The sequence below is a fragment of the Coloeus monedula genome, assembly GCF_965178545.1.
Source record: "Coloeus monedula genome assembly, chromosome: 25".
In the NCBI taxonomy this organism is placed as follows: Eukaryota; Metazoa; Chordata; class Aves; order Passeriformes; family Corvidae; genus Coloeus; species Coloeus monedula.
The window spans coordinates 5,964,186-5,986,877 of record NC_138805.1 but is presented as its reverse complement, the minus strand read 5'-3'; the positions used below and the strand labels follow the sequence as shown (position 1 = coordinate 5,986,877).

The 22,692-nt window shown below is 53.3% G+C and overlaps 2 protein-coding genes across 5 annotated transcripts in view; one reads left to right on the top strand and one right to left on the bottom strand.

The window, feature by feature from the left end:
- Positions 1–14,349, bottom strand: part of SIK3 (SIK family kinase 3) — a 70,874-nt gene extending 56,525 nt beyond the window's left edge. For all 4 annotated transcript variants that reach the window (XM_082296850.1, XM_082296852.1, XM_082296851.1 and 1 more), the window contains exon 1: positions 14,152–14,349. In XM_082296850.1, coding sequence (XP_082152976.1) covers positions 14,152–14,346 — 195 coding nt within the window. In that variant the 5' untranslated portion in view covers positions 14,347–14,349. The remainder of the gene's footprint in view (positions 1–14,151) is intronic.
- An 811-nt stretch (positions 14,350–15,160) lies between these two features.
- Positions 15,161–22,413, top strand: PAFAH1B2 (platelet activating factor acetylhydrolase 1b catalytic subunit 2). The gene is made up of 6 exons (XM_082296843.1): positions 15,161–15,226; positions 16,291–16,378; positions 16,911–17,000; positions 17,818–17,934; positions 18,176–18,298; positions 18,862–22,413. Exons 1-6 carry the CDS (start codon positions 15,195–15,197, stop codon positions 19,138–19,140), a joined length of 729 nt encoding a protein of 242 aa, XP_082152969.1. The 5' UTR covers positions 15,161–15,194; the 3' UTR covers positions 19,141–22,413.
- The last annotated feature ends 279 nt before the right edge of the window (positions 22,414–22,692 follow it).

Below are 22,692 nucleotides of genomic sequence, written 5' to 3'. Positions count from 1 at the left end.
GCTTCCCAGAGTCCTCCAGCCGTTTGTTCTCTCCAGGGAAGACAGATAGGTTGCCAACCAAGACTGCACTGTGGGATTAGCCAATGTTTATGAAGTGCTTTAAAGATTAGAAGTGTCACCTATGTGCTAAATATTTCTCTGGCACTATCAGCTTGAACAGCACCCGAGTATCTTGTATCTCCTCCTGCTGATCTTGAGCTGGTTGCCGAAGGCGTCACTCAACCTGACTTCCAACCACAGCGCTTGGCACTAATGCCAGGGGTGGTTTGAGACATATCACAGGAGAGGACAGAATCAAGGAACCACTTAAACCCTAACTTCTGAAAACTACTAGCAGAGTAATGACAGTAATATCACCAGGAGAGGCTCAGGGATTTATGCTTTTACAACATTCTCATACGTGTGTGCGAGATGGAACACTCTGGCGTGAAGCCCAACTGTGCGAAGAGAGGAACTCGCCCTGCTCACCCAGATGGAACTGGCTGGGCAATGGCATGAAAAGGTACTTTGTACACATCAGCTTGATAGGAGCTAAATGGATCCCAACTCTGCCATTCCCCTCAAAGCTTTTGGCAATGCTCTTGCAGTACCTGGATTAAGAAACCGAGCAGTGAGTCTGAGCGTACAGGACAGCAGCACAGCACTGCTCAGGCCCTCTGTGCTGTACACACACACAGACCAAACTGCAGGGGTACACCTATTTTCCTGCCTTTCTTAGTCTTGTTCCCATCCCTCTTCCAGCTAGAACACAAGCAGAGACTGTGTCAAAACCTTTCTACTGATATCACACAGAGCCAAGGTGTAACATTCAGCTGGAGATCTGTGTTTTCCATTCACACAGCTTTTGTTACCCAGACCCCATCCATCCTCTGAGGACTTACACTGCATATAGATCTAGAAACATCCAAAATACAGAGCTCAGCCTTCCCCTCAGCCTGCGGGTTTCATCAACAGCAGCAGAATCCAACAACTATTATCAAACAGTCAAAAAATGAAACATTCAATTCCAAGAGTTTACTCTGCACTGGAGAAAGAGAAAAACAAAGCTGGAAATCCCTCACTTTATAAACAACAGCTCCTCTGAAAGCACTGTCAATAGGAAGTTGTTGCTCTAAACTGTGTACGCATTTGGCTCACAGTTTGCCAACAATGAGGAAAATGAACTCCACGGAAGGATTCCCACACTGTGAGCTCAGTGATGTCACCCGAAATGGATGCTGCCAGGGCCAGAGCAGCAGGACCGTGCCAGCAGGAGCTGATTTGCACCTTCCTGGCCTTTGGGAGGGCATTTGGGGGAGGAATCCCTCCAAAAGATGACAGGGTAGAAGCATGGCAGGAGGCAGAGCACAGCTGAGGTGACAGCGCTTTTCTCACACAACTTTAATGGTTTCTGTGTGACAGACGGAGTGGAGCCCCAGCCAGGAGCCTGCTGAGCTGCCCTGCTCGGGATAGCCCCAGCCAGGTGTAGTGCACATGGGCTGGGCTGTGCAGGTCGCTGTGGCTGACAGCTGCCTCCAACTCGAGGTGACTCACTCAAGTCACACATCATAAACACTTCTTACTCCAGCCCTGAATTAGGAGCACGGGGCTCTGAGAGCTCAAACAAAGCTCCTGTGACACATGCCATTACTGCAGAGCTGCTCTCAGCCTCTCCTGAAACCAAAGGATCAAAGCAAACAGAAGACTGGAATTGCTGTTCAAGATCTTAAAACACATTTAAGATAAGAAAAAAAAGCCTAGCTAAAAATAAAAAGCTATCTTAATCACCATTTTAATTGGGAGTTGATACTCCTATTCTAACAAAACCGCTGGAGCATCCATCCCAGCACTGAATCCCAACACTCAGGTGCACAGCTGAGGTTTGCACCGGCGAGGGGCAGGAGGCACCATGGCAGAATGCGCAGAGCAGCCTTTGTTCTGGGGCCCGGCGAGGAAAACATCTGCTTGGCCCAAAGCACCGCTCCCTCCAAGGCGATAGGATCTGACCTCGGAGCACAGGAAGCAAGCTTTGTTCCAGGCAGCAGGGAAGGCGGTGCTACCACACCGGCGACTGCGCTGGGTCTGGGACTTTGGAGAGCTGCAGGTGGTAAAACAAGAAGCGTTCTGCTGCTCGCCTCAGACAGAGCAGCCGGGGTGCCTCTGCAGAGCTGCTCCTGTTTGGACAAGCACGTTTGCTCTGGTGACTATTTGAATGATGACTCACTCCAACAAGCCAGGGCACCCTACCACACACAGCCCCGAAGTGCTGACTTAGGGCTTGGGATGCAAATCCGGCAGGAAGCAGCGCTTCCCGACCATGGCCACCCAGGCCTGGTCACTGCTGCCATTACCCTCCTTCAGCTGCAGTCCCAGCCTGGATGACGAATGCAAAGAGAAGATGACAAGAACAAGAAAATTGTATAAAATACTCTTGCTCTTAGAGCACTTCTAAAGTTGCTTTTTTTTTCTTTTAATATTCGTGCTCTGCAAAACTGCCAGCCCAATTGCGAGTTCTCTGTGTGCCTCCGAGGGGCTCGGGGCAGGCGGGTGCTGGGTGCCTGCCCAGCACCCTGTCCCCGGCTCAGGAATGCTGCCCAGCACCCCATCCCTGGCTTGGAGGTGAGCCCGTGGCCACCCTGCTGGTGGCACTCCTCCAGCCACTTCCACTTTTGTCTCCCCAAGCATGTGAGAGTCACAACCCGTGATGAGCCGGGCAGTAATTGCTGTATCGATTTCAACGCTCCTCCAGCCGGAGCAACGCCTGTAACTGTAAACCATAAACCTTTTAATATCCCGCTCAATTATGAGGAAAACAACTCCTGAGCAGCAGCACGGCGGGAGCATCATGCAGGGCCTGCTGCTGAGCCTGGCTGGGGACGGCCAAACCATGCGTTGAGAGACGCTGTTGGGGGGACAGAAGCACAGATAGCCCTTCCACGTGTCACTGGCAATGCCGGTGCTCTCAACCCTCTTTGTGCCGACCTCACCGAAGAGCTCAAAATGTTGGAACACATGGAATGAGAAGGCAGATAAGCAAACTGATGGTGTGCCATCAGAACGTGACTTAGCGCTCGTGCAACCTCTGGGCTGCTCACAAATCCAAGAGAAAGAGCTGAAGAATTGAGCAGCTGTGTCTGGGCACTGTCACACAAGGCAGACTTACAACCTCTCTGTTATTTACAAACAGTTTCAGGGAAAAGGAAACAATCTGAGTGAAAACATTCCCATCCACTGCAGCCTTTCAAAAGCACAGAATCATAGAATATCCTGAGTCAGAAGGGACCCATGAAGTCGAACTCCTGGCCCTGCACGGGACAGCCCCAAGAATCCCACCATGCCTGAGAGCGTTGTCCAAACACTCCTTGACCTCCCTGCACCCTTCGGGCTGTGGGCACTTCCGAAGTCAGGTGCTTTGGTGACTTAAGAATGAGATCAGCAGAGCACGCTTCTAATCCCCAACTCCAAATCCTGATGTTCATCACCTTACCAGCCCTTTCCCTAGGACAAGGGGCAGGTTTGGAGACACTCAGCCTGGAGCAGGCTCCCACCTTGCTCTGTGCAGACCCGACCCGCTTTCGTCTCGCTGCGCTGCGAGCCAGCTGGGCTTTGTTGCCATGGTGAAAGCTTTGACACGTTTAGTTTTCCCACTAATTTCCTGCTGCACTAAAACTGCTGCTTTGCACCTCACTGCCATGGCACAGCACAAGGAACCCCAACACCCCCCAGAAACGAGGAACAGATCCAGCCACTGCTGGTCACTGCCAACAGCACTTTTCCGGGCAACTGTAGTTACACCTCCTAAATATCCTAAACCCATCAGCCTTTAAGCCCTACAAAAGTTCAAGAGATTTTACCATCATTCAGAAAGGAACTAGACAATTCAGTGATGTCATAATTAGGGGCTGTATCCCACCCTTACCTTAAAAGAAGGTGGTGCATTTCAAATCCCAGACTGCAGTCACCAAACCACCACATTTTCCTTTGGGTTCACATGAAGGGACCAAGTCCATTCCCGACTGTGTCAATGGTAAGTGAAAACAAGGATCCAGTTGTGTCTGTGGAACCAAACTGGGACCAGCAGCACACACACACAAGGAAAAGCAGAGACTAAGGCCCACACTGTCAGCTGATGACTCAGAAACTGCACAAGCGCCCACTGAGTGGGAAAATACCTATAGTCAGCCTTCACTTGTCATCTTACTGTGTAATGGGAGTCTCAGCTTGGATGAAAAACACATGAATATTTTGTTCTGACTAAGCACAGGTTTCCCCGTGTACCTCAGCTCTGCCAGGGCAGTGGGCACACGACACCCACGCTGCAGCAAGGGGGAGGGAGCGACCGTGGTTTCCTTCTCCACCAGCTCTGCACTTTGTTTCTAACATAAACCAGCTGAATTAACCAACAGAAAGGAAAAGTCTTTGGATTTTTTTTTAATCTTACACTTCCTAGAGCAGCTCAAGGGGAAAAACAGCCTCTGTGGAAGGCAAGTATTAAAATCCTCGTACAGAGAATGAATCAGAATGATTTTTATTGGTTTCCAATGAGACTGTGCTTGAAAACAAACAGTTGCTGTACGAGTGACAACCCCCTCACTGTGTCAGAGAGATGGGAGAACATAGATGGCCTTTGTAGAGCTGAGAACATGCTCCTTCATGGCTGCTGGGGAGCAATTCGATTTCACTAATGGTACATTTACATGTGCAAAGAAACAGAGCACAAGCTAAGCTGTATCATAATCAGTTTGCTGGGGGAGTCCTCCGACCTCCAGAACTGCTGAAAGCAGGCGCAGCTGCTCCAGCCTCGGGGTGCACAGGACACCGGCTACAACAGGAGCTTCCCGCAAAAGAGCACCATTGTCTGCCGGCCACCTGGGAATGAGAGAACCTGCCATAAATCAGCCAGCACATGATCCTTGCTCTGTCCAAGGCAGGGCAGAGGCCGGGACAATTCCCGGCAGCAGCGGTTGCTCAGTGGGAGCCGGGAAAAGCCGCGCAGGCTGCCCAGAGCCCGTCCGTCAGCAGCACTCCAGCCAGGCTGATAACCTTGACAGAGCCACTTGCAAGATTACAGCCCAAGGATTTCCTACAAGCACATCTAGAGAGGAAAGACTAAGTACCAAGACTAATACTTTTCATCTTCAGTTGCTGCCAGCGCTGTGAGCTTAAATGAAAATTTGGGGCACACGGAGACGTGATTACACTGTCACAGTGACTGACAAAAGCAAACCCTTTCCTATAGCACTAATTATTTCAGCTGAAGGAAGGCACAGACAAACATCCTTAAGAATTTAGATATACATGTGACAAGAGGCATTTTTTTCCCCTAATTCTTCACTGTCACTGTCTGAAGACTGTATCACAGAAGATCTAACTGGCTCTGCCTACCTGGCAAGGGTACCCTGAGCATCAGCACCGCTCCAGACTCCTGCAAGCCTGCAGGAGCAGCATGACACCTGAACAGACTGTATCCTTCCATCCCACAGACAGGAACCAGCTCCAATTAGGCTCACTGCTGCAATTCAGTGTGTTATCTGATCACACTTCACACACAATGACACACAGCTCATAAACGTACTCCTTCCATTAGAAACACTTCATGTTGCGAAATGCCACAATTCGTTTTTAGGCATCGGCTTCAATTCAGCTGCCTTTGCCCAACAGCAAGAAGCCTCAGAGCTCCAAAGATACTGTCCCCTGAGAGGGGCCAGAAACACCCCTGGAAGCACCTGATGACCCTGAACACAGGCAAAAAACTCAGAAACGCTTCAGGTTACACGACAGCAGATCCCAGAACCTTAAAACAACCCCTTGTGCCCACAGTGTGATGCCCATGGGTCTGTCACACACCCATCCCTGCTATCCTCCATACACATTCCAAAGGTATTCCCACACATAACACTCTGAACGGACAGAGGTTACGCAGGAAAAGGCATGGCTGAAAGCCCACGACAGCCTAAAAGCCAGGACAAGCGGAGACTGACTTGTTTAGGTAAGGAAAAACCTGGAAAAAGTGTGTCTTCCCTTCTGCTGCAGAAATCCAGACACACTTTCCCAGCCTTGCAAACACCTCGCTGCGTCCCTCTCATTCAGAACTCCTTCCAACAGGACCGACCACATTTTAAAAGTTATTGGAAGGAGACAAGAAACATCCATCTGCTTGCTGAAAGGCAGCAGACGCACACAGCCTCCAAATCCAGACTTTAATTGAAACACTTTAATCGGCTGCGGCAGCCCCGCATTCTCTGTATTCCCAGCAGCGCCGAGGCGTGCGCTCGGCTAATGGAGCTCTGACAGTCGTCCTGGGCCTGGCTCCCTGTCAAACCACGCCGGCCTCCAGCTCCGGGCCTGCAGTCGCACGCTGATACCCCACAGACTCCTTTTCTTCTAAACCATCTTCAAAATGTACTGTAATTAATGCCCTATAACTGCAGCAGACGCTTTAAGGAGCTGAAGGCAGAGCCAAACCATACAGGAGAGCGGCAAACGTCGAGTTGATCCCGAACTACAATGGAAACACCCAACTGGGCTGTCAGGGACAGCCACCTCCTGCGTTGCACAACACCAGCATTCAGGCCAGTCCCTCCATCCATCTGCAAATCAAGGTGGTAACTCAACACACGCAGCTCGCTCCTGTCAGCAGGCCCTAGTTAGACAGCCAAGGCAGGATTTGGGAAGCTGGTTAGGCTCCCATTCCAGTCCCTGGAAAGACACAGCCAGTTTCTTTCTCTCCGTGGCCCAGCTGACCTACTGCAGGCTCTGCTGAATCACCCTCTGGACAAGCTGACCCCAGCACTCCCATCCCAGGCCAGGTGAACCACAACCCGCTGCAGCTGCGCCTTCCACTGTGCCAGAGCACGTCTGGTTTCTGCATCTGCATCCCCACCTTACTCGCCCGCTCCTTCAGACAGATTCTCAGCAACTCCAGCTCCCAAATCCCATGGGGAGGTTTCCCAGTGCTGCATTTGCCACCACAAACCCTGCACAGGCAGCCACTCCTGAACGCACTCCAGCTGAGGGGCATGAACCAATGCTCATATTTATACCTTCATTTCAAACCTTCCATGGCCAAAGCACTTCCAAGAAGTGCATCTGCCCTCCTGCCACCAAGTTATGCCAGTAATCAAAGCCTCCATGGCCACAAAATGCAGGCCTAAGCCACCTCCCCATGATGAAGTCGCACATCTCACACAGAGGGATGCTGGACTCACTCCCAACACACCTGCTCCTTCCTACAGTTCTTCCAAGCCGCAGCTGCCCTGGCTGGAAATTGTCCCCAACACTGGAAGCAGAGAATAACCAGAAGAATCAGCAACATTTCTCTGTGATCAGACCACGTGCTCTGAAAGAACCCAATGCTTCAAGGTAACACCCAGCCAGATCCAACAGGCTCCAGTGAGACCTAACTCTGCTGCTGCACTGTCCCAGCATCTCCTGCCCATCCTCTGACGTGCAGAACAGAGCTCAGCTCGGCTCCCCCCCCACATGCTGGGCTATTTTTGAGCTCAACGTGTCAGTTCCACTGGCTGTGGGAGTTTGTTTGTGTGGGATAGCATGATTCGACTGCTTTGAAACTTGGCTGAAGCCACATAATTCCCTTTTCACTGAACCCTTTTGATGGCCATTTAGGAGAGAGGGCAAGGTTTAGCCTCAACTAGAGAGACTTGGGGTCAGAATTACCAGAAAAAGACAGATAATGACTAATAATGAATCAGCCCTTCAGTGGTTTCTTCATTTAAGTGTTAACACAGCATATTAAACCCCTAGACTGGGATCAGCTAAAAGGTCCTGACTGCATTAAATGAGTACAATGGCTTTGATGCCATGAAGATTTTTTGCCTTTTCTTTTATACCCCTGTTATACCTTTTTTACAACTTCTGTATTCTCAGTGCTTTTTGCCTACATTCTTGGACTTGTTTGTCAAGCTGAGAGACTCAACATTTTAGAAGCTTTGTAGCTGGGGATCAGTGTGCCCCAGAGCCCAAGGTCCTCTCCAGAACACATTCTGTAAACCAAGATAGAACCATCCAGGGGAAGGCTCCTTGGGGAGGGGGGCTCACCTGAGCCTCTCATTGGGGAATCTTTGATAGATCTGCTAATTAGTAACACCTATAATGATATACCCGATCTTTTGGGGTGGGCATTTGGCGGGGTGCATCTCGGTGCATATGACCTGGACGTGTGCACCTGAGGATCCTTAAAATAAATACCAAGGTAAAATCCCTTTTCCCCTTCTAACCGTGTATGACTCTTGATTTTAAGACCAGGAAAAGGCATCAGCTTAACTAGAGAATCTCCAAATTGTGCTATTTAAACCTGTGCAAGCCCCAAAGAGAGACTCTGGAGCCGGTTCAACCCTTGCTTGTGCAGGTTCAGCTAAAGGGAGCATCTTGCCGGGGGTGTGCAGACCACAAGACCCACCACGGTCACACAGGGAAGTCACAACTCCCATGAGAGTCTCTTCAGCCAGGGAGAACTTCCACCACAAACTGTGAATTCTACTCCGCTGGCAACGCTGGAGCAACTTCCCAAAGCTTTACTTTCATGGGGAAAAAACACAGAGTTGTTACGCAATCATCTTGGTGAGAGCAAGAAGGGGCAGCACCCTGTACAGCCACTGCACAGGGCTGATACAGGACCCAGCAAGAGGACGTGGGGAAAAGGAGCTTAGAGCTGCTTCTCTGTGAAAATGTCTAATACCCAAGGAGCCCAGTCTCCCAGCAACACACTGCCATTTCCTTATTTCCCTCTCACGTAATTCCTCCTTCAAACACAAATGAGGAGACAGCTTCTAGAAACCCTCATTAGGCCTCCGCAGCATTCACCAAACCTCTGTGAGACCCTCCTGGAAAAGAGACACCGATTCCTGTCTGTGTCACAGCCATTCCTCCTCCTGCTCCTGTCAGTGGCTTTTCCTCACAGAGGCAGCCTCTGTACCTGCCCAAAGGTGCCACCACCTCGTCCTTCAGGTGTTGATTGCCTCCTGCTGCAGCAGCCCCAAAGCTCTGGTACAGCAACTACTCGGGAGGAAGGACCTCCAGACAGGAGGTGGGAAGCAGCCAGGTTGAAGAGGTACAAAAGTTGTACCCACCTCACCCCCCGAACAAGCTAACAGCCACAAAGCTGAGAAGTAGGTATTAATTATCCTGGCTCTCTTAGAATATTCTCCCTGCCCAAAAAGGCTCAGGACACGTGCCACAGGCCCCCTAGCTCACCCTGCCCACTGTCAGCTGGCTCTCCTGTTTCCACCTGTTAGCATCTGAAGAAGCAGCCTGGTCTCCAATTCAATCATGCTCTGGCATTAACATCTTGGTAATCAAATGTTATTTGCTACAGCAAGAAAAACATTGTAATGAAACATAAAATGTCAGTACTTTAGTACAGTTGATACAGGCAATGGCTCTCTGAGGTTTTAGGAAATACTCCCTCTTATCCCCACTGTGGCAACTCTGCTTAGCCAAAGTTCATTTCTAGCTTTTAGGCTTTTACTTAATCTCCCCACCAAATGAGAACTAAAATACAACTCTCCTGCAGCACACAAGCGAGGAGAACAAGGGCCCTGTGAGCAGCAGGATAATGCTGCCTGAGGAATTAGCCATCCACAGCCATCAGCTTTCCTTATGGCCAGGAGAAATCAGAAGCAGGACAGGTGCAGCACCACCAAACACTGCAAAGAAAAGGAAAATGACTGATGAAAGATGACCAGGCGAGGCCCTTGCGTGGGTCATTACGAAACATGTGGCACCGGTATTGAACAATTCCATCTGACACGAGGACGATGAGTCAGGGCAGTGCCAGCACGGGCTTATCACACGGGCATGCTGGCTGCAGGGAACAATCCTCAGTCAGCCCAGAGCCACGTGCCTCACTGCTGCACATCCGAGGTCGGGAGAGCAGGACAGAGCAGCCACCAAGACTTTTCCACCCTCTGGGCTGAGAGCGCTTTGCATCTGAGGAGAGAAATCCAGGCAAGTCCTCGTGCTCAGAGACCAGAGCGCACCAAACGCAGCCTGAGTCCTCCCAGAGCAAAGCCCAACTCTCCATGGAGTCTGCCAGCCCGCTTTCCATCCTGGGTTTCGGTGCCACAGTGCCCACCTCCAAGAACTCTGGTGAAAAATGTGTTCCACTGATGACTCCAACTCACCCAAACACAAACCACAGAAACTAAGCCTGTTCTCGCATGGAAGGGAACGTCCTCTCCCAGGGAGGGCAGAGCTGCCTCCCATTCTCCAGAAAAGGCTTAGCTCCTTAAAAACCTTAAAAAAAAATAAACTCAATTCTAGCCTTTCTCCAGTTGTATTTGTGCTGGTAGAAGGGCTGTGTTCTGCCAAGGATTAAAGCATCAGGATTTGGGTTACTGTCCAGTAAAACAACTCCAGGTACTCCTCAAACAGGATCCCATGACACACAGCCAGTGAAACTCACTCCGAGCTTTGCCCATACAGATATTACTGAAATTTAACTGAAACCTAAGCTGACAGCCAGGCTGGAAGAAGCTAAGGCAGCACAGCAGGAAGATCACTGCAGTTGGGAAGGAGCTGTGCTCTCCCAGGACCGTCAATTCCATTTCTAGAGAAAGATGGATGCGAAAGTGACTCCTCATCTCCCAGTGAAACGCTCCGCGAGTGCAGTGCAACCACGGCAGGTGCGCGCTGCTCCGTGCTCCGGCTGCGCCTCCAGCCACATGGAGCTGATGGAAGGGACGGAACCAGGAGAGCAGAGAGCTCTCAGCAGTGCCCAGCAACCACAGCATCCCTCTCTGTCCTCCTCAGCCCCAACAGCTCCTGAAGACTCAAACACAACACCCAAAGAGCACAGGAACATAAGGTATGTGTTCCTCGGCACACTCATGAACATTCCCTGACCAGCTCTTATGAAAAAATGTGGCATTAAGAATGACCCCAGTGTCTGAACAGAGCTGGAGTTCTAATGAAGTCACTTGGATGATTTATAAATGGAAACTCTGTGGAAAACAATTCATTCAGCAGGTCACTCTGAAGGTTTTTAGCACGGAAACAAGGGTTTCTTGTAAAAGACGAGAAGAGACAAAGGAAAGGGGGACAGAAGGAGGGATGCAGCAAGATATCCTGCAGGTGCCCAATTCATCCTGGTCAGAGAAGTGGCTCCAGCTCCTGCCCAGCCATCAGAGCAGCTCTGACAGAGCACAAGAGTCCAACTTTGCATGGGCAGGGACTGAATGTAAATTGCCAACTGTTCCTTTCTATTCCATCGGCTCCAGCAGAGACAATTATGAATACAGGCCTCCTGCCCTTTGGGATGATTAACATTCCCCTTCCTCAGTGTCCCCAGCACTGCTGACCCACATTCAGCTCCTGAAATGCAGTTCTATGTAAACTGCAACATTTGGTGTCAGCAGAACGTGCCAGCCCAGCAGGGCTGGGCGCTCTGCTCCTCTCTCTAAATAAACGCAGTGCTCAATTCCCAAGGGCCAGGAAAATCCCAGTCCTTTAAGATCAGACCAAGCACCCAACTACCCTCCACTTTTTTTTTTTTTTAGGGAAAAGGGGACACAAGCCAGGAATGCTCTGGCTGCTATCTGGAGCTGTCATGTCAAAGTCCACTCGACCTGGTAAATGTCCATCAGAAAGGAAAACAGGATCCAACACTCATCCACAGACCACCTCTACCTCCAGGCTCAGCAATGGACACCAGCCCACGCCGTCATTAATTTCACCTTCTGGAAAAGGCCCAGTATCACGGGGTACATCTATTTCCAAGCTCGCCCAGACACTCGCAGTGGAATTCCTTCTGAGACAGTGGAGGAGCCCGGTTCCCAAGGAGGGGCCATGACGAGCAAACTCGCTTTTCTCTAAGAGAATGTGACACGGGGTCAAGTTTGTGCAGGGATTTGGTGGCTATATTTGAACTGCCCGGTTCTCTTACGCAGCTACTACGTCGAGAGTGGGATCACCTCAGGAAGGGGCTGCCAGCACAGGCAGCAACTGGGCTGTGCTTGCGTTTCGTGATCAAAGAATTCTTTCAGATCCCTAAATGGGATCATTCTGCCAAGGTTTTACTCACTTCCAAGTTGTTTCCATTAAGTCAAAGTGTTAAAAGTGTAACTGTGATGAAGACAAGCTCACAGTAGCATTATTTTGTATTTCTGCTGCCAGTCAAAAACGCTTCCCTGTAAGGATTTGCCCTTTCCAATGCATTTACATCAACACCTCCCCTCCAACCTCACGAGTCCCAGAGCCTGAACCAAGCAGCTCCTTTCTCCTTCCCCACTCCTCTCCCAGAGCCAACAGCAACAGTTCTGTCAGCAAAGGAAAAGTACTGAACCCACAGTGCTCAGGGTCTGCAGGCAGAATCCAATCCGTTCACTCGCACTCCTCTCCAGACACTGGGATTTGAAAGGAAACCTGACCTCGGAGTTGAGAAAGCTTCCAGGTCAAGTTTCAGCTCCAAGCTATCCCAGCTCAGCCGAACAGATGGCAGTTGTTCCAGCACAGGTATTTCCCCAGGCTCGGGGAGCCCTCAGAGTTCGGAGGGACAGGGACTGGATCTCCTCCGTGCAGGGAACATGCTGCAGGTCAAACCTGCCGCTCCAGCCCCTCCCACACTGCAGAGCCCCCAGCACCTCACCATCCCACCAGAAAGGCGCTTCCTGAAGTCCACAACCCACCCTCAGTCACTCCAGGGCCGTAGGAATGAGTGTACGCTGCTATAAAGCAAAGCTTTCCAAGCTTAGTATCCCCTTCCATCACCCAAATCCAACGTGTAAAATCCAGCCTTGGCCCTGTAGACGTGGAACACAATTTCCAGACAAAATCTGTGTGCACACTCTGCCATTCTTCAGACAAAATCAACTATTCCCACGCAAAAGATGGTCTCTGCTTTGGTATTTTGCAAACCTCAGAGTCAGCACCACTGAGAAGAAACCTTGACCGGAGGAGGGAGTCTGGAAACAGGAACAGGAAAGCAACCTGGAGTTGGATCACTCCTTCTCCAGGAGTGATCTCCACTCAGAGGGGTCAGTCTCCTGCACTCGAAGCTCCTGAACCCATCAACCTGTTTCTCTCAGCAAGGTTGAGGTTTATCATGGGGAGAACAACAGCACAGAACACCTCAAGTGCAGGTTAAATTGTGGCATCGAGCACTTGCAGGCACAAAATAGCCATCAGGGCAGGCAAATACAGCCCAGCTCTGAAAAGAACTGTCCAGGAGGTGTTATAACTGATGTTTAAATAGCCCCTGAAATTAATTTCACTTTATTATCCGGGCAAAGAGCCAGAGCTCCAACAAACGAAGGCGATGGTAGGTTTCTCCTCGTGTTTCAAAACAATGTCACTCCTGAGACAACAGAGGGGCAATCCCGGGAACTGACAGAGGGACAGTGCCTGAAATTGGCAGGGGGGCAATCCCTGAAAGTGACAGAAGGGCAACCCCAGAAAGCGACAGAGGGACAACCCTGGGAACTGACAGAGGGACAATCCCAGCCAACACAGTCCTCCCTCTGCAGCGCTTCCAAGGAGCCAGCACAGAGCCAAGAGCAGGGCAAGCGCAGGGGTTTGGTTAAGGCCTGCCTGCTGTCTTCCCATGCCAGCCCTGCTTCCAGCAGCTCTCCTCCTGCCGCAGCTCCCGGGAAGATCCCGGTGTAGCAGCACTGGTGCATGCAGCAGGACAAGCCCTCTCCGGGAGCTCGGTGTCACGGGCACGATCAGGAGTACAGCAGCGATACTGCCGTTCCTCACGGATCTCCTGCCGTGCTCCAGGGCTCGCCCGTGCCTGGATCCACCCGGATCTCCTGCCATCTTCCGGGGCTCACCTGGGAGCGCGCCCGTACCTGGATCCACCTGGATTCGCCGCTCCCTCGGGAGGCCCTTCCTCGCGCTATTCCCTGCGCTTCCTCACGGCCCTGAAGACTCGGCCACGATCGATTCTCACCGTTTCGGTAAGAAACGACCTGTTCCCCGCTTGCCCTCCGTGTCCCCCCCGGTACGCCGGGAGCATCCCCGGGTACCACGGGAGCATCCCCCCCGCTCCACCTCCACGTTATCTCGGTGCCACGGGACCCGCGGGGACACCCGTGTCACCCGTGACAGCGGCCCCGCTCCGCGGCAGCGCCCGCTCGGGGGTGGCGAGGCTCGGGGCCGCTCCCCGCTCCCTCCCCGCTCACCGGGGCAGCGCCGCGACCCCCGCGGGGGACTCACCTTGGCGCGGGTCACCAGGTGCGTGGCGAGCTTCACCACGGCGAAGTTGCCCTTGCCGATGGTGCGCTCGATCTCGTAGTAGCCGATGCGGGCGGGCCCGGGGGGCCGCGGGGGCGGCGGGGCCGGGGAGAGCCGGGGGGCCGCGGGGGGAGCCCCCGCTCCGCCGCCTCCTCCCGCCGCAGCCGCCGCCGCCATCTTGTCGCGCGGAGCGAACCCCCCCGCGGGGCTGCGGCACCGCGTGAGCTCATCCGCGGGGGGGCGCCGGGGGGCGGGCGGCTGCCATGGCGACGGGGGCGGGGCCCTGACGTCACCGCGCGCGTCACGGAGAGCGGGCCGGGCACGGCGCCCCCTGGCGGCGGGCCGGGGGAGAGAGGCGCGCTGCGGGTTTGGGGAGAAACCCGCGGGAAATGGGAAACTTGCTGCTCGTGACGTCACGCCTCACCTCGGGAGGACAATGACGTTGCGGGGCTGTAGAGTGACGTCACAGAGAGGGGCCGCGGTGGGCGGTGGGTGCTGCAGATTTGGGGCGAAACCAGTGAGATATGGGAGAGGAGTCTGACGTCACTCCCCAGTGGGGATAGCTGAATGACGTCATGGCGAGGCTGCCCCATCTGGTGCCCCCCTGGGGCCAGGGAGCGGCTTCAGTTTTGGGGCAAAACCCACAGATAATGGGAAACTTGTGACATCACTCCTTGCGGGGACATCAGGGACCGCCCACATGCAGGTCACGCCTCCTCGTGGTGGGAGAATGACGTCAGGGGTGGGAGAACGACGTCATGGCGAGGAGCAGGAGGTGCTGCGGCTTTAGGGTGAAACCCGCGGTAAATAGGAAAAGGGTTCCTTGTGACGTCACTCCAGCAGGGAGTGACTCCATCGCTCGCCACCGGGGCGGCATGACGTCACGGGAGCTGTGCAGTGACGTCACGGCGGGGGGGGCGGGACTTCCGCGGGCTCGGGGCGGAAGCGGCGGCCGGGGCGCGCGCGGGGGAAGCGGAAGCGGAAGCGGCGCAGGCGCGGGGCCGAGCGGAGGGGACGCGCCCGCCATGGAGTCGCGGGGGAAGGAGCCGCAGGCGCCGTGAGTGCGGGGGGACCGCGGGGCGCGGCGGGGCCGGCCCGGGACACCGGCGCGGGGGGCGGGCGGCAGCGGGAGGGGGAAGGGGAGGGGGACGCGGTGGGAACCCGCCCTGCTCAGCCCAGCCCGCCGCGATGGGCGCGGGGCGCGGTGTGCGCCCACCGGGCTGCAGGCGGCGGCCGCGGGAAGCATCATCCCGCTGCTCGTCCCGCTGTAGATCCTTCGGGATCTGCAAAGACGGTGAAGAGCTGGAGCATCTCTCTGCTGGGGAGAGCTGGGAGCTGGGCCTGGTCAGTCTGGAGAAAGGAATACTGGGAGGGATCCCATCAATCCGTACAAATATCTCCGAGGGGTGTCAGAGGATGGTGCCAGACTCTGCTGTGTGATGCCCAGCAACAGGACAAGGAGCAGTGGCCATAAAGTAAAATGCGAATTCCACCTCAACATGGGGAAGAATTTCTTTCCGCGGAGGGTGGCAGAGCACTGGAACGTTTGCCCAGGGAGGGCCTGGATTCTCCCTCTCTGGACCCATTCCAAACCCCCCTGGATGCATTTCTGTGTCACCTGCTCCAGGTGACCCTGCCTTGGCAGCGGAGTTGGACTGGATGATCTTCAGAGATCCCTCCCAACTCGTAGCGGTTCTGGGATTCTGGGATCAGCCCCACCACGATGCGCTGCTCCCAGAGCCAGATTATCCACCTGGGCCGTGGAGCTCAGCAGCTGTGAGCTGGATCTCTGGGCTTATCCAGGGACTTATCCTCGGAGTCTCAGCGTTTGTTGCTGAGTTCATGAAGCCCTGCGTGGCTCAGGTGTGGGTCTGCAGAGCATCCTCGGAGCTGTGCTTTGTTCTCCGTGCCGGGATGTCCGTCGGCGCCTGGCTCCAGGGGAATGTCTGGTGCAGAGTCACTCTGGCGTGGAGCAACATCCGTGTTGTTGTTGTTGTCATCCAGCTGTCAGCACCCACAGGAATAAGGCAGGAATTGTGCAGTGGATTCCAGCAGCCTTTTCCCAGCCCTGGCACTGCGGGAGCTGCTGGAAGCAGTGGGTGTGAACTGTTCTTTCCACAGGAACAGAATGGCCATGGGGGACTCCAACCCGGCAGCAGTCCCACACGCTGCTGAGGACATTCAGGGCGATGACAGGTGGATGTCACAGGTAAGGCTGGCAGGTGGATCCTCGGTACTGGGGGAATGTTGGGCCAGTGCTGCCCAGGCCACGCTTGGGACCCCGAGGTCACAACAGCCTGGAGCTAGTGGCTGTCGCACCTGCGTGTCCTGCCGTGATGGAGCAAAGGAAGAGGGGTCTGGAGCCTCTCTCTAATGAGGAGTGCCTGCAGGAGCTGGGCCAGGTTAGTCCAGACAAGACTGAAAGGGGATCCCATGAATCCATACAAATGTCTCCAAGGGGTGTCAGAGGATGGGCCAGACTCTGTTCAGTGATGCTCAGTAACAGGATGAGGAGCAATGGCCATAAACTAAACCACACCAAGTTTCATCCAACCCGGGATCCTCATGGGGGTTTTGGAGTTGGGAGCAGTGTCCAGCAGCTCAGGGGTTAATGCAGGCAAGGGTGCTGGAGGGCATGGCAGCAGGGGAAACTGGTTGGGCAGCTGTCCCTGTCCTGCAGCAGGGATGGATGCCCAGGAGGAATTGTCACCTGGAGCTCACCTTGCTGCTCTCTTTAACAGCACAATCGGTTTGTCCTGGACTGCAAGGACAAGGAGCCCGACGTGCTCTTCGTGGGGGACTCCATGGTGCAGTTGCTACAGCAGTATGAGGTAGGGATAGAGGAGGGGAGGGGTGGATTAGAGCAATGGGAGCATCTCTCTCTAACCCAGTAGCTGCTGATCACGTGTAGCACTGATGATTTCCACTGTTCCCGTTTTCGCTGCCGTCTCCTGAGGCATTCCTGCCCTGCTTCCTGAACTCCCCGGTGCCTGGACACTGCTTTACCTTGCTGCTCTTGCCTCCCTCTCTGAGGCCACCACCAACTGCCTCCATTTTGGCACACGTGCACAGCCCCTCGGCTCTCAGATTCTAGCCTCCTGAGGGCCATCGAATTTCCTGTGGTTGTACTGGCGTGGCCAGAACACACTTAGCCCTGTAGAATTCAGGGTGCCAGAGGCATTGATCCACTGGTTCTTCCCTAAAACTCTGGAGAGAAAGAAGAGTTCTGTTCTGCCATGGTGGCAGCTGACTTGTTTTGTTCTGCAAGAGCTGCTTCCCTTTGTTCTAGTTTTGTTACCTGGGGATGAGAAGGATTTAATCAGGTCATAGATTCCTTCTTCAAAGGCACAGTGCCTTAGGAACACCGTGATCTGCAATAGATCAGCACTCTGGGGCTCTGATGAGTTCAGCAAATCACTGCTCCGGAGATCTTTCCTTCCTTTGTGCCAGGTCTGAGGGCTTGAACATCAGCAGCTCCATCTCTTCTGATTCCAAATAAAACCTCATCCCTTGTCTAAATTCCCTTTGTGGAGTGAGTTTTCAGAGCAGGGCTCGTGGCTCTCTCAGTGACCTTGAGGACACCGTGTGGTGTCTTTGCCTCGCAGCCGGGATGCTGCTCTGAAACAGCACCTTGATTTCTGCTTGCAGATATGGCGAGAGCTCTTCTCACCGCTCCATGCACTGAATTTTGGGATTGGTGGAGACACCACGGGACATGTTCTATGGAGACTGAAGAACGGTGAACTGGAGAACATTAAGCCCAAGGTACGAGCTGCAGAGTTAGTGAGGATATCCAGGTGCACGGTGAAGGACACCTGCAGCTGCAGGCCTGGCACAAGTGCCTTCCCTGAGAGCAGTGAGCACTGCCAGCCCCGGGGCTGAACTCTTCAGCCCAACTCTCCCTGCAGCTCTCTGGCCACAATGATGTTTATGCAGAGATTTCAGGGTCATCAGCCCTGTTACCACTTGTTCTGGAAAAGCTGCAAACATTTTTTTCTCCTTGCAGGTCATTGTTGTTTGGGTTGGAACAAATAACCATGAAAACACAGCAGAAGAAGTCGCAGGGGGAATCGAGGCCATCGTGCGCCTGATAAACACCCAGCAGCCACAGGCCAAAGTGATCGTGCTGGTACGTCCCTGCTCCCTGGGCTGTGCCTCTGCCTTACTGGGAGTCACTGGTCGGTGCTGAGAGGGCAATCCCTTGATCTGTCCTCTGCTTTGTGCCTCCCCTCACTGGCTTGGCTTTGCAAGAGCCCTCCTTTGGCCCCTCCAGAGCTGGGTGGACTCATTCCCAGTAACTATCTCACTTATTAATGTTGCTGAGGAAGTCCTGTGAGGGGAAAATAGGTGCCCAAATCCCAGCTGGCATTGGGAATCCTAGTTGGCTTCCTTGTCCTAAGGAAGCTGCTGCTTGTCTAGCTGAGGAGCTGAAAGTGTATGGAAAGAGCTCAGACTGATACATTTAAAAAATAAAATAAAGCAGTTTCCCTGCCAGTCAATGCACGTAGCTCATCTGGCTCCTTCACTTGCATTTCACATTAGGCCTGAATGGACAAACTCTGATTCAAAGAATGAGTTACTCTTGTCACAGACATCCTAAATCTTGACAGGCAGCCCGAATTGGAAGGGAAGGGAGGGCTCCTGATGCCATCAGAGTCACACAGAGCTCTTTTCTGCCTCCTCTTGTGCCAGGGCCTGCTACCTCGTGGAGAGAAGCCAAACCCGCTGCGGCAGAAGAACGCCATGGTGAACCATCTGCTCAAAGCCTCGCTCCCCAAACTGCCCAACGTGCAGCTGCTGGACGTGGACGTGGGCTTCGTGCACTCGGATGGCACCATCTCCTACCACGACATGTTCGACTTCCTGCACCTGACGGGCGGGGGCTATGCCAAGGTCTGCAAGCCCCTCCACGAACTGATCATGCAGCTGCTGGAGGAGACCCCTGAGGAGAAACAAGCTGCCCTGGCCTGAGTCGCTGCTGTCAGCGTGGAGAGCATCATCCAGCCCATCAGATCAGTTCTGTCACTGGCACTACAGAATCCTTCTTTCTTAAAGCACTTTCCATTGTAGAATGTTACCGGATGTCCGTACCTAGTGTTTTGAGGGGGAAGGCTCATGTTTAACTGGTCTTGTACATACGAGGGCCGGCTGGGTTGGTTTTATTGCAGGAGGAAATTAGCTGAAGAGTTTTACTTTTAAACCATTCCTCATTTAAAACGAGAACAGGACTGTCACTCTGTGCCCCTCTCATGTCTTGTTGCTCTGTGGTTGTCCTAGACCCCTTGTAGCCTGTCCGACAGCCCGCTCCTGGCTCACCGTTCCTGGCTGCAGCCATCGTGCTCTGTGTATTTGCCTGGGAACAAGAATCACATTCCACTTGCAAAAGCCAGAACAGATGCATTTTTCCAAACTTGGTTCCACCTTTTAGGCGGTTTTGGTTTGGTTTTTTGGTTTTTGGTTTTTTTTTGTTTGTTTGTTTTTTTGGTTTTTTTTTGTTTTGTTTTGTTTGGGGTTTTTTTTTGGTTGGTTGGTTGTTGTTTGTTTTTTTACTGGGGGGGCGTTAAATGACACGTGTTGCTTTCTCACTCCTTTCCTGAAGCAGCTTGAAACTGGAATTCAGAAATTTAAAGAAGCAAACAGTTACCTGAACTCGTGTAACACTCCCCAGTGCTTGTCTCGTGCTCGTTTCCCCAGTCCTGCTAGCGGGGGCACCTTCCCTCCCACGCAGCTCTCCTGGGAACGCTCCCATTTGGGTGCTGCTGCTGGCCCCTGCTCCTGCTGCCCGTGATGTTGCTGGCTTTTAGCAGTTGCTCAGTGTAGGATTTTAATGATCCAGTAATTGGCAGTCTCGCTCCTCTGGAACTGACAGACATCCCTCTGAGGTGCCCAGGCTCTTGGCAGGTTTTTTTTCTATTTTTTTATTAAGTATGACTGTTACATCCTTTTTTTCTAAAGCAAACCCACATGAAGAGCCCCTGGCTGCAAGGCCTAAATCACTCTGAAGCTTTACAGATCCCAAGGTGTATATTTCCTTATCACTACTGGTTTACTTGTATAAACATTTGAGCAACTACAGCCTCTTAGAGTAAGAAGTGAAGGCGTAGCTTCTCCTACCCTGGACGCTGCTCCTCACCTCTAGCAAGGCAGCCAGAGGGGCAGGTGCCCTCCTAAAGGGCTGTGGCTCAGTGGGTATTGGTTTGGTTTGTAGGTCAGACGGCTGGTTGTAGTGAAACAACTTTTCATTTAAAACTGATAGCTTCTCTTCCAGAAAGAAATGGTTTGGACCTGAGAGGCAGAGCCCTAGATGAATTGATAACTTGCAGATAACCTATTTTAAACCAAGTCTGTTCCTCCCTGCCTTACCTGCTGGAGCTGGAGCTCAGTGGTGCCATGCTGGGTTTGTGCTTCCCGCGGGATTCCAGGCGGGTAAACCTGGGAGGAACAGAGAGCTCCACTCCGTGCTCCAAGGGAGGGGTGTTCAGGTGTCAGGTGGCTTTGCTGGAGCCCATAGGTACTGTACATAGTCTGTCTGCCCTTTGCTGCAGCCAAGGGGCTGGTGTGTAACTCTGACCTAGCGTTGAGGAATCCCCTAACGTCCCACCTCATCCCCCTCCTCCTGTAGATTTGATCATAGCAGGATTCCTGCCTGGATTGCATGCATAGTGTGTGTTTTGTTTCCAGTATATGTGATCTACACACAGATGAAGGAAAGGTGAAGCGTTCCCCTGGCCAGGATCAGAAGCAGGGAGTTGCAGAGTGCCATGGGAGAGGAGGGATCCCGTTCTACCCCCATGACCAGGGATGCTGCTCCCTGGAGCTCCACGGCCTTGCAGGGCAGGCTTTGAGGGAACACTGCTCACACTTCCCATAAGGTTCTGACTGGAAAAATTGGGAAAGGGCAAGTGGAAAATCAGATGTTAAAAGTATACTGCAGTGGAGAATTCCTGGGGAAGGGCTTATCCCATCCCAAGCCCTCCCGGGGAGCCAGCATAAACCCCATTCTTGCCCCCTGAGAGTTTTCCATCTCCAGGCTTGCGAGAAAAGGCTGTGTGCTAGTTTAATCTCTGCACCCCTGCTTCCCTCCCTCCCTGCTGCTGCTGCTGCATTTGGCTGAAGAGATGCTAACCAGGAATGTCCTCTCCAGTAAAGCTCCCACTTCGCTCGGCACCCTGTGCTCGCTGTGAGCCAGCCCTGTTGGCAGGGTGCCGAGTGGACCGGGGAATTTGGCAGGCTCTGGAGAGGCTCTGCTGGCTCTGCTTAGGCTTGGCTTGCTGAGGTGCCACACTCTGTGCTGGTTCAGTGCTCTTGGCTCTGCTTGTCGCTGCCTGGCAGGAAACTGCCCTGCTCACCTGAGAGGTGTGGGCAAGAGGGGTTCTGCCTCCTGCTCACCTAGTGCTGAAATCTGCGTGCCTCTTGTGAGAAAACTTCAATTCCAGCTCTGGATGTCCCTTGGGACGGGGCTGGGCTGGAGCTGTGGCCTCCTCTGAGTGAGCGTGTCCAGTTTCGTGTTTATGCAGCAGAGAGGAAAATAAACAAAAGATGTGAAATGACAGAGTCTTGTGAGGTGCCGGGGGAGGGTGAGGCAGGAGCGGGGAGGCCCCTGTACCTCCCCTCACTGCCCACCCGCTGCCCCAAGCCTTCCCCGGGACACAACCATTGTGATTCTGCTTTGGCAAAAATGCATCGGCTGGTAGAAGTCACTGTTAGTGCATATTTCGATATAAATGTCAATGTTTCACCCACCGTGTCGCAGCCTGTGTGTGTGTGTGTGTGTGTGCCCAGCCGTCTCCTGCCCTGTCTCGGTCACTCCTGGAGGTCTCCACGAGGCCGGGCAGGTGCTGCCAAACCTCCCAGTGCGGGTCCTCCCCGGCTCTGGGAGTTGTGCTCACCCAGATCCTTTGCTCCTCGTTTAATTCCTGCTTTCCCCACTCCGTTTGGGGCTGGTTTAGTCTGTTTTTCCTCCTTTCCCCATGCAGATCTGGGTGCTGCACCCAAACCTGTGAGCATGGTGCTGCAGGTGAAGGGAACTGGTTTATTTTGGCCCTCGACAGGACATTGGCTTGTATTTGATTCCCAAGTGATTTATCTCTAATGGCCCTGGAACAAACAGGGAATGCACATCCCCACGCAATCCTGCTCACAGCCATCCCTCAAGAGGCGACTCGAGTTCCATCAGAGCTGAGGAGTCGGTCGGAATTCTGCTTCTCTTCCCGCATGTCTGTCCCTGAGGTTGTCCCATCTGCCGCCAGCGTCACCACCTGCACCAGGAAACAACGGGCAGACTGTCCAAACTGTGGGATCCTCAGGGACAGGAGGGCCCGGAGAAATAAAGTGCACAATAGCAGCAGTGCCTTGTCTCGTGGCATTTGTCCCGTGGAGCAGAGCAGGATGCCAGCGGCAGCGGTCCTGGATGTCACAGCCAGCCCAGGAAGTGGCTCTGAGTGAGGTGACACGGGGCTGAGCCCCTCAGAGGGGGATTTAGAATCAGAACCCCCAACTGCAGGCAAATAAAATGCGATATGA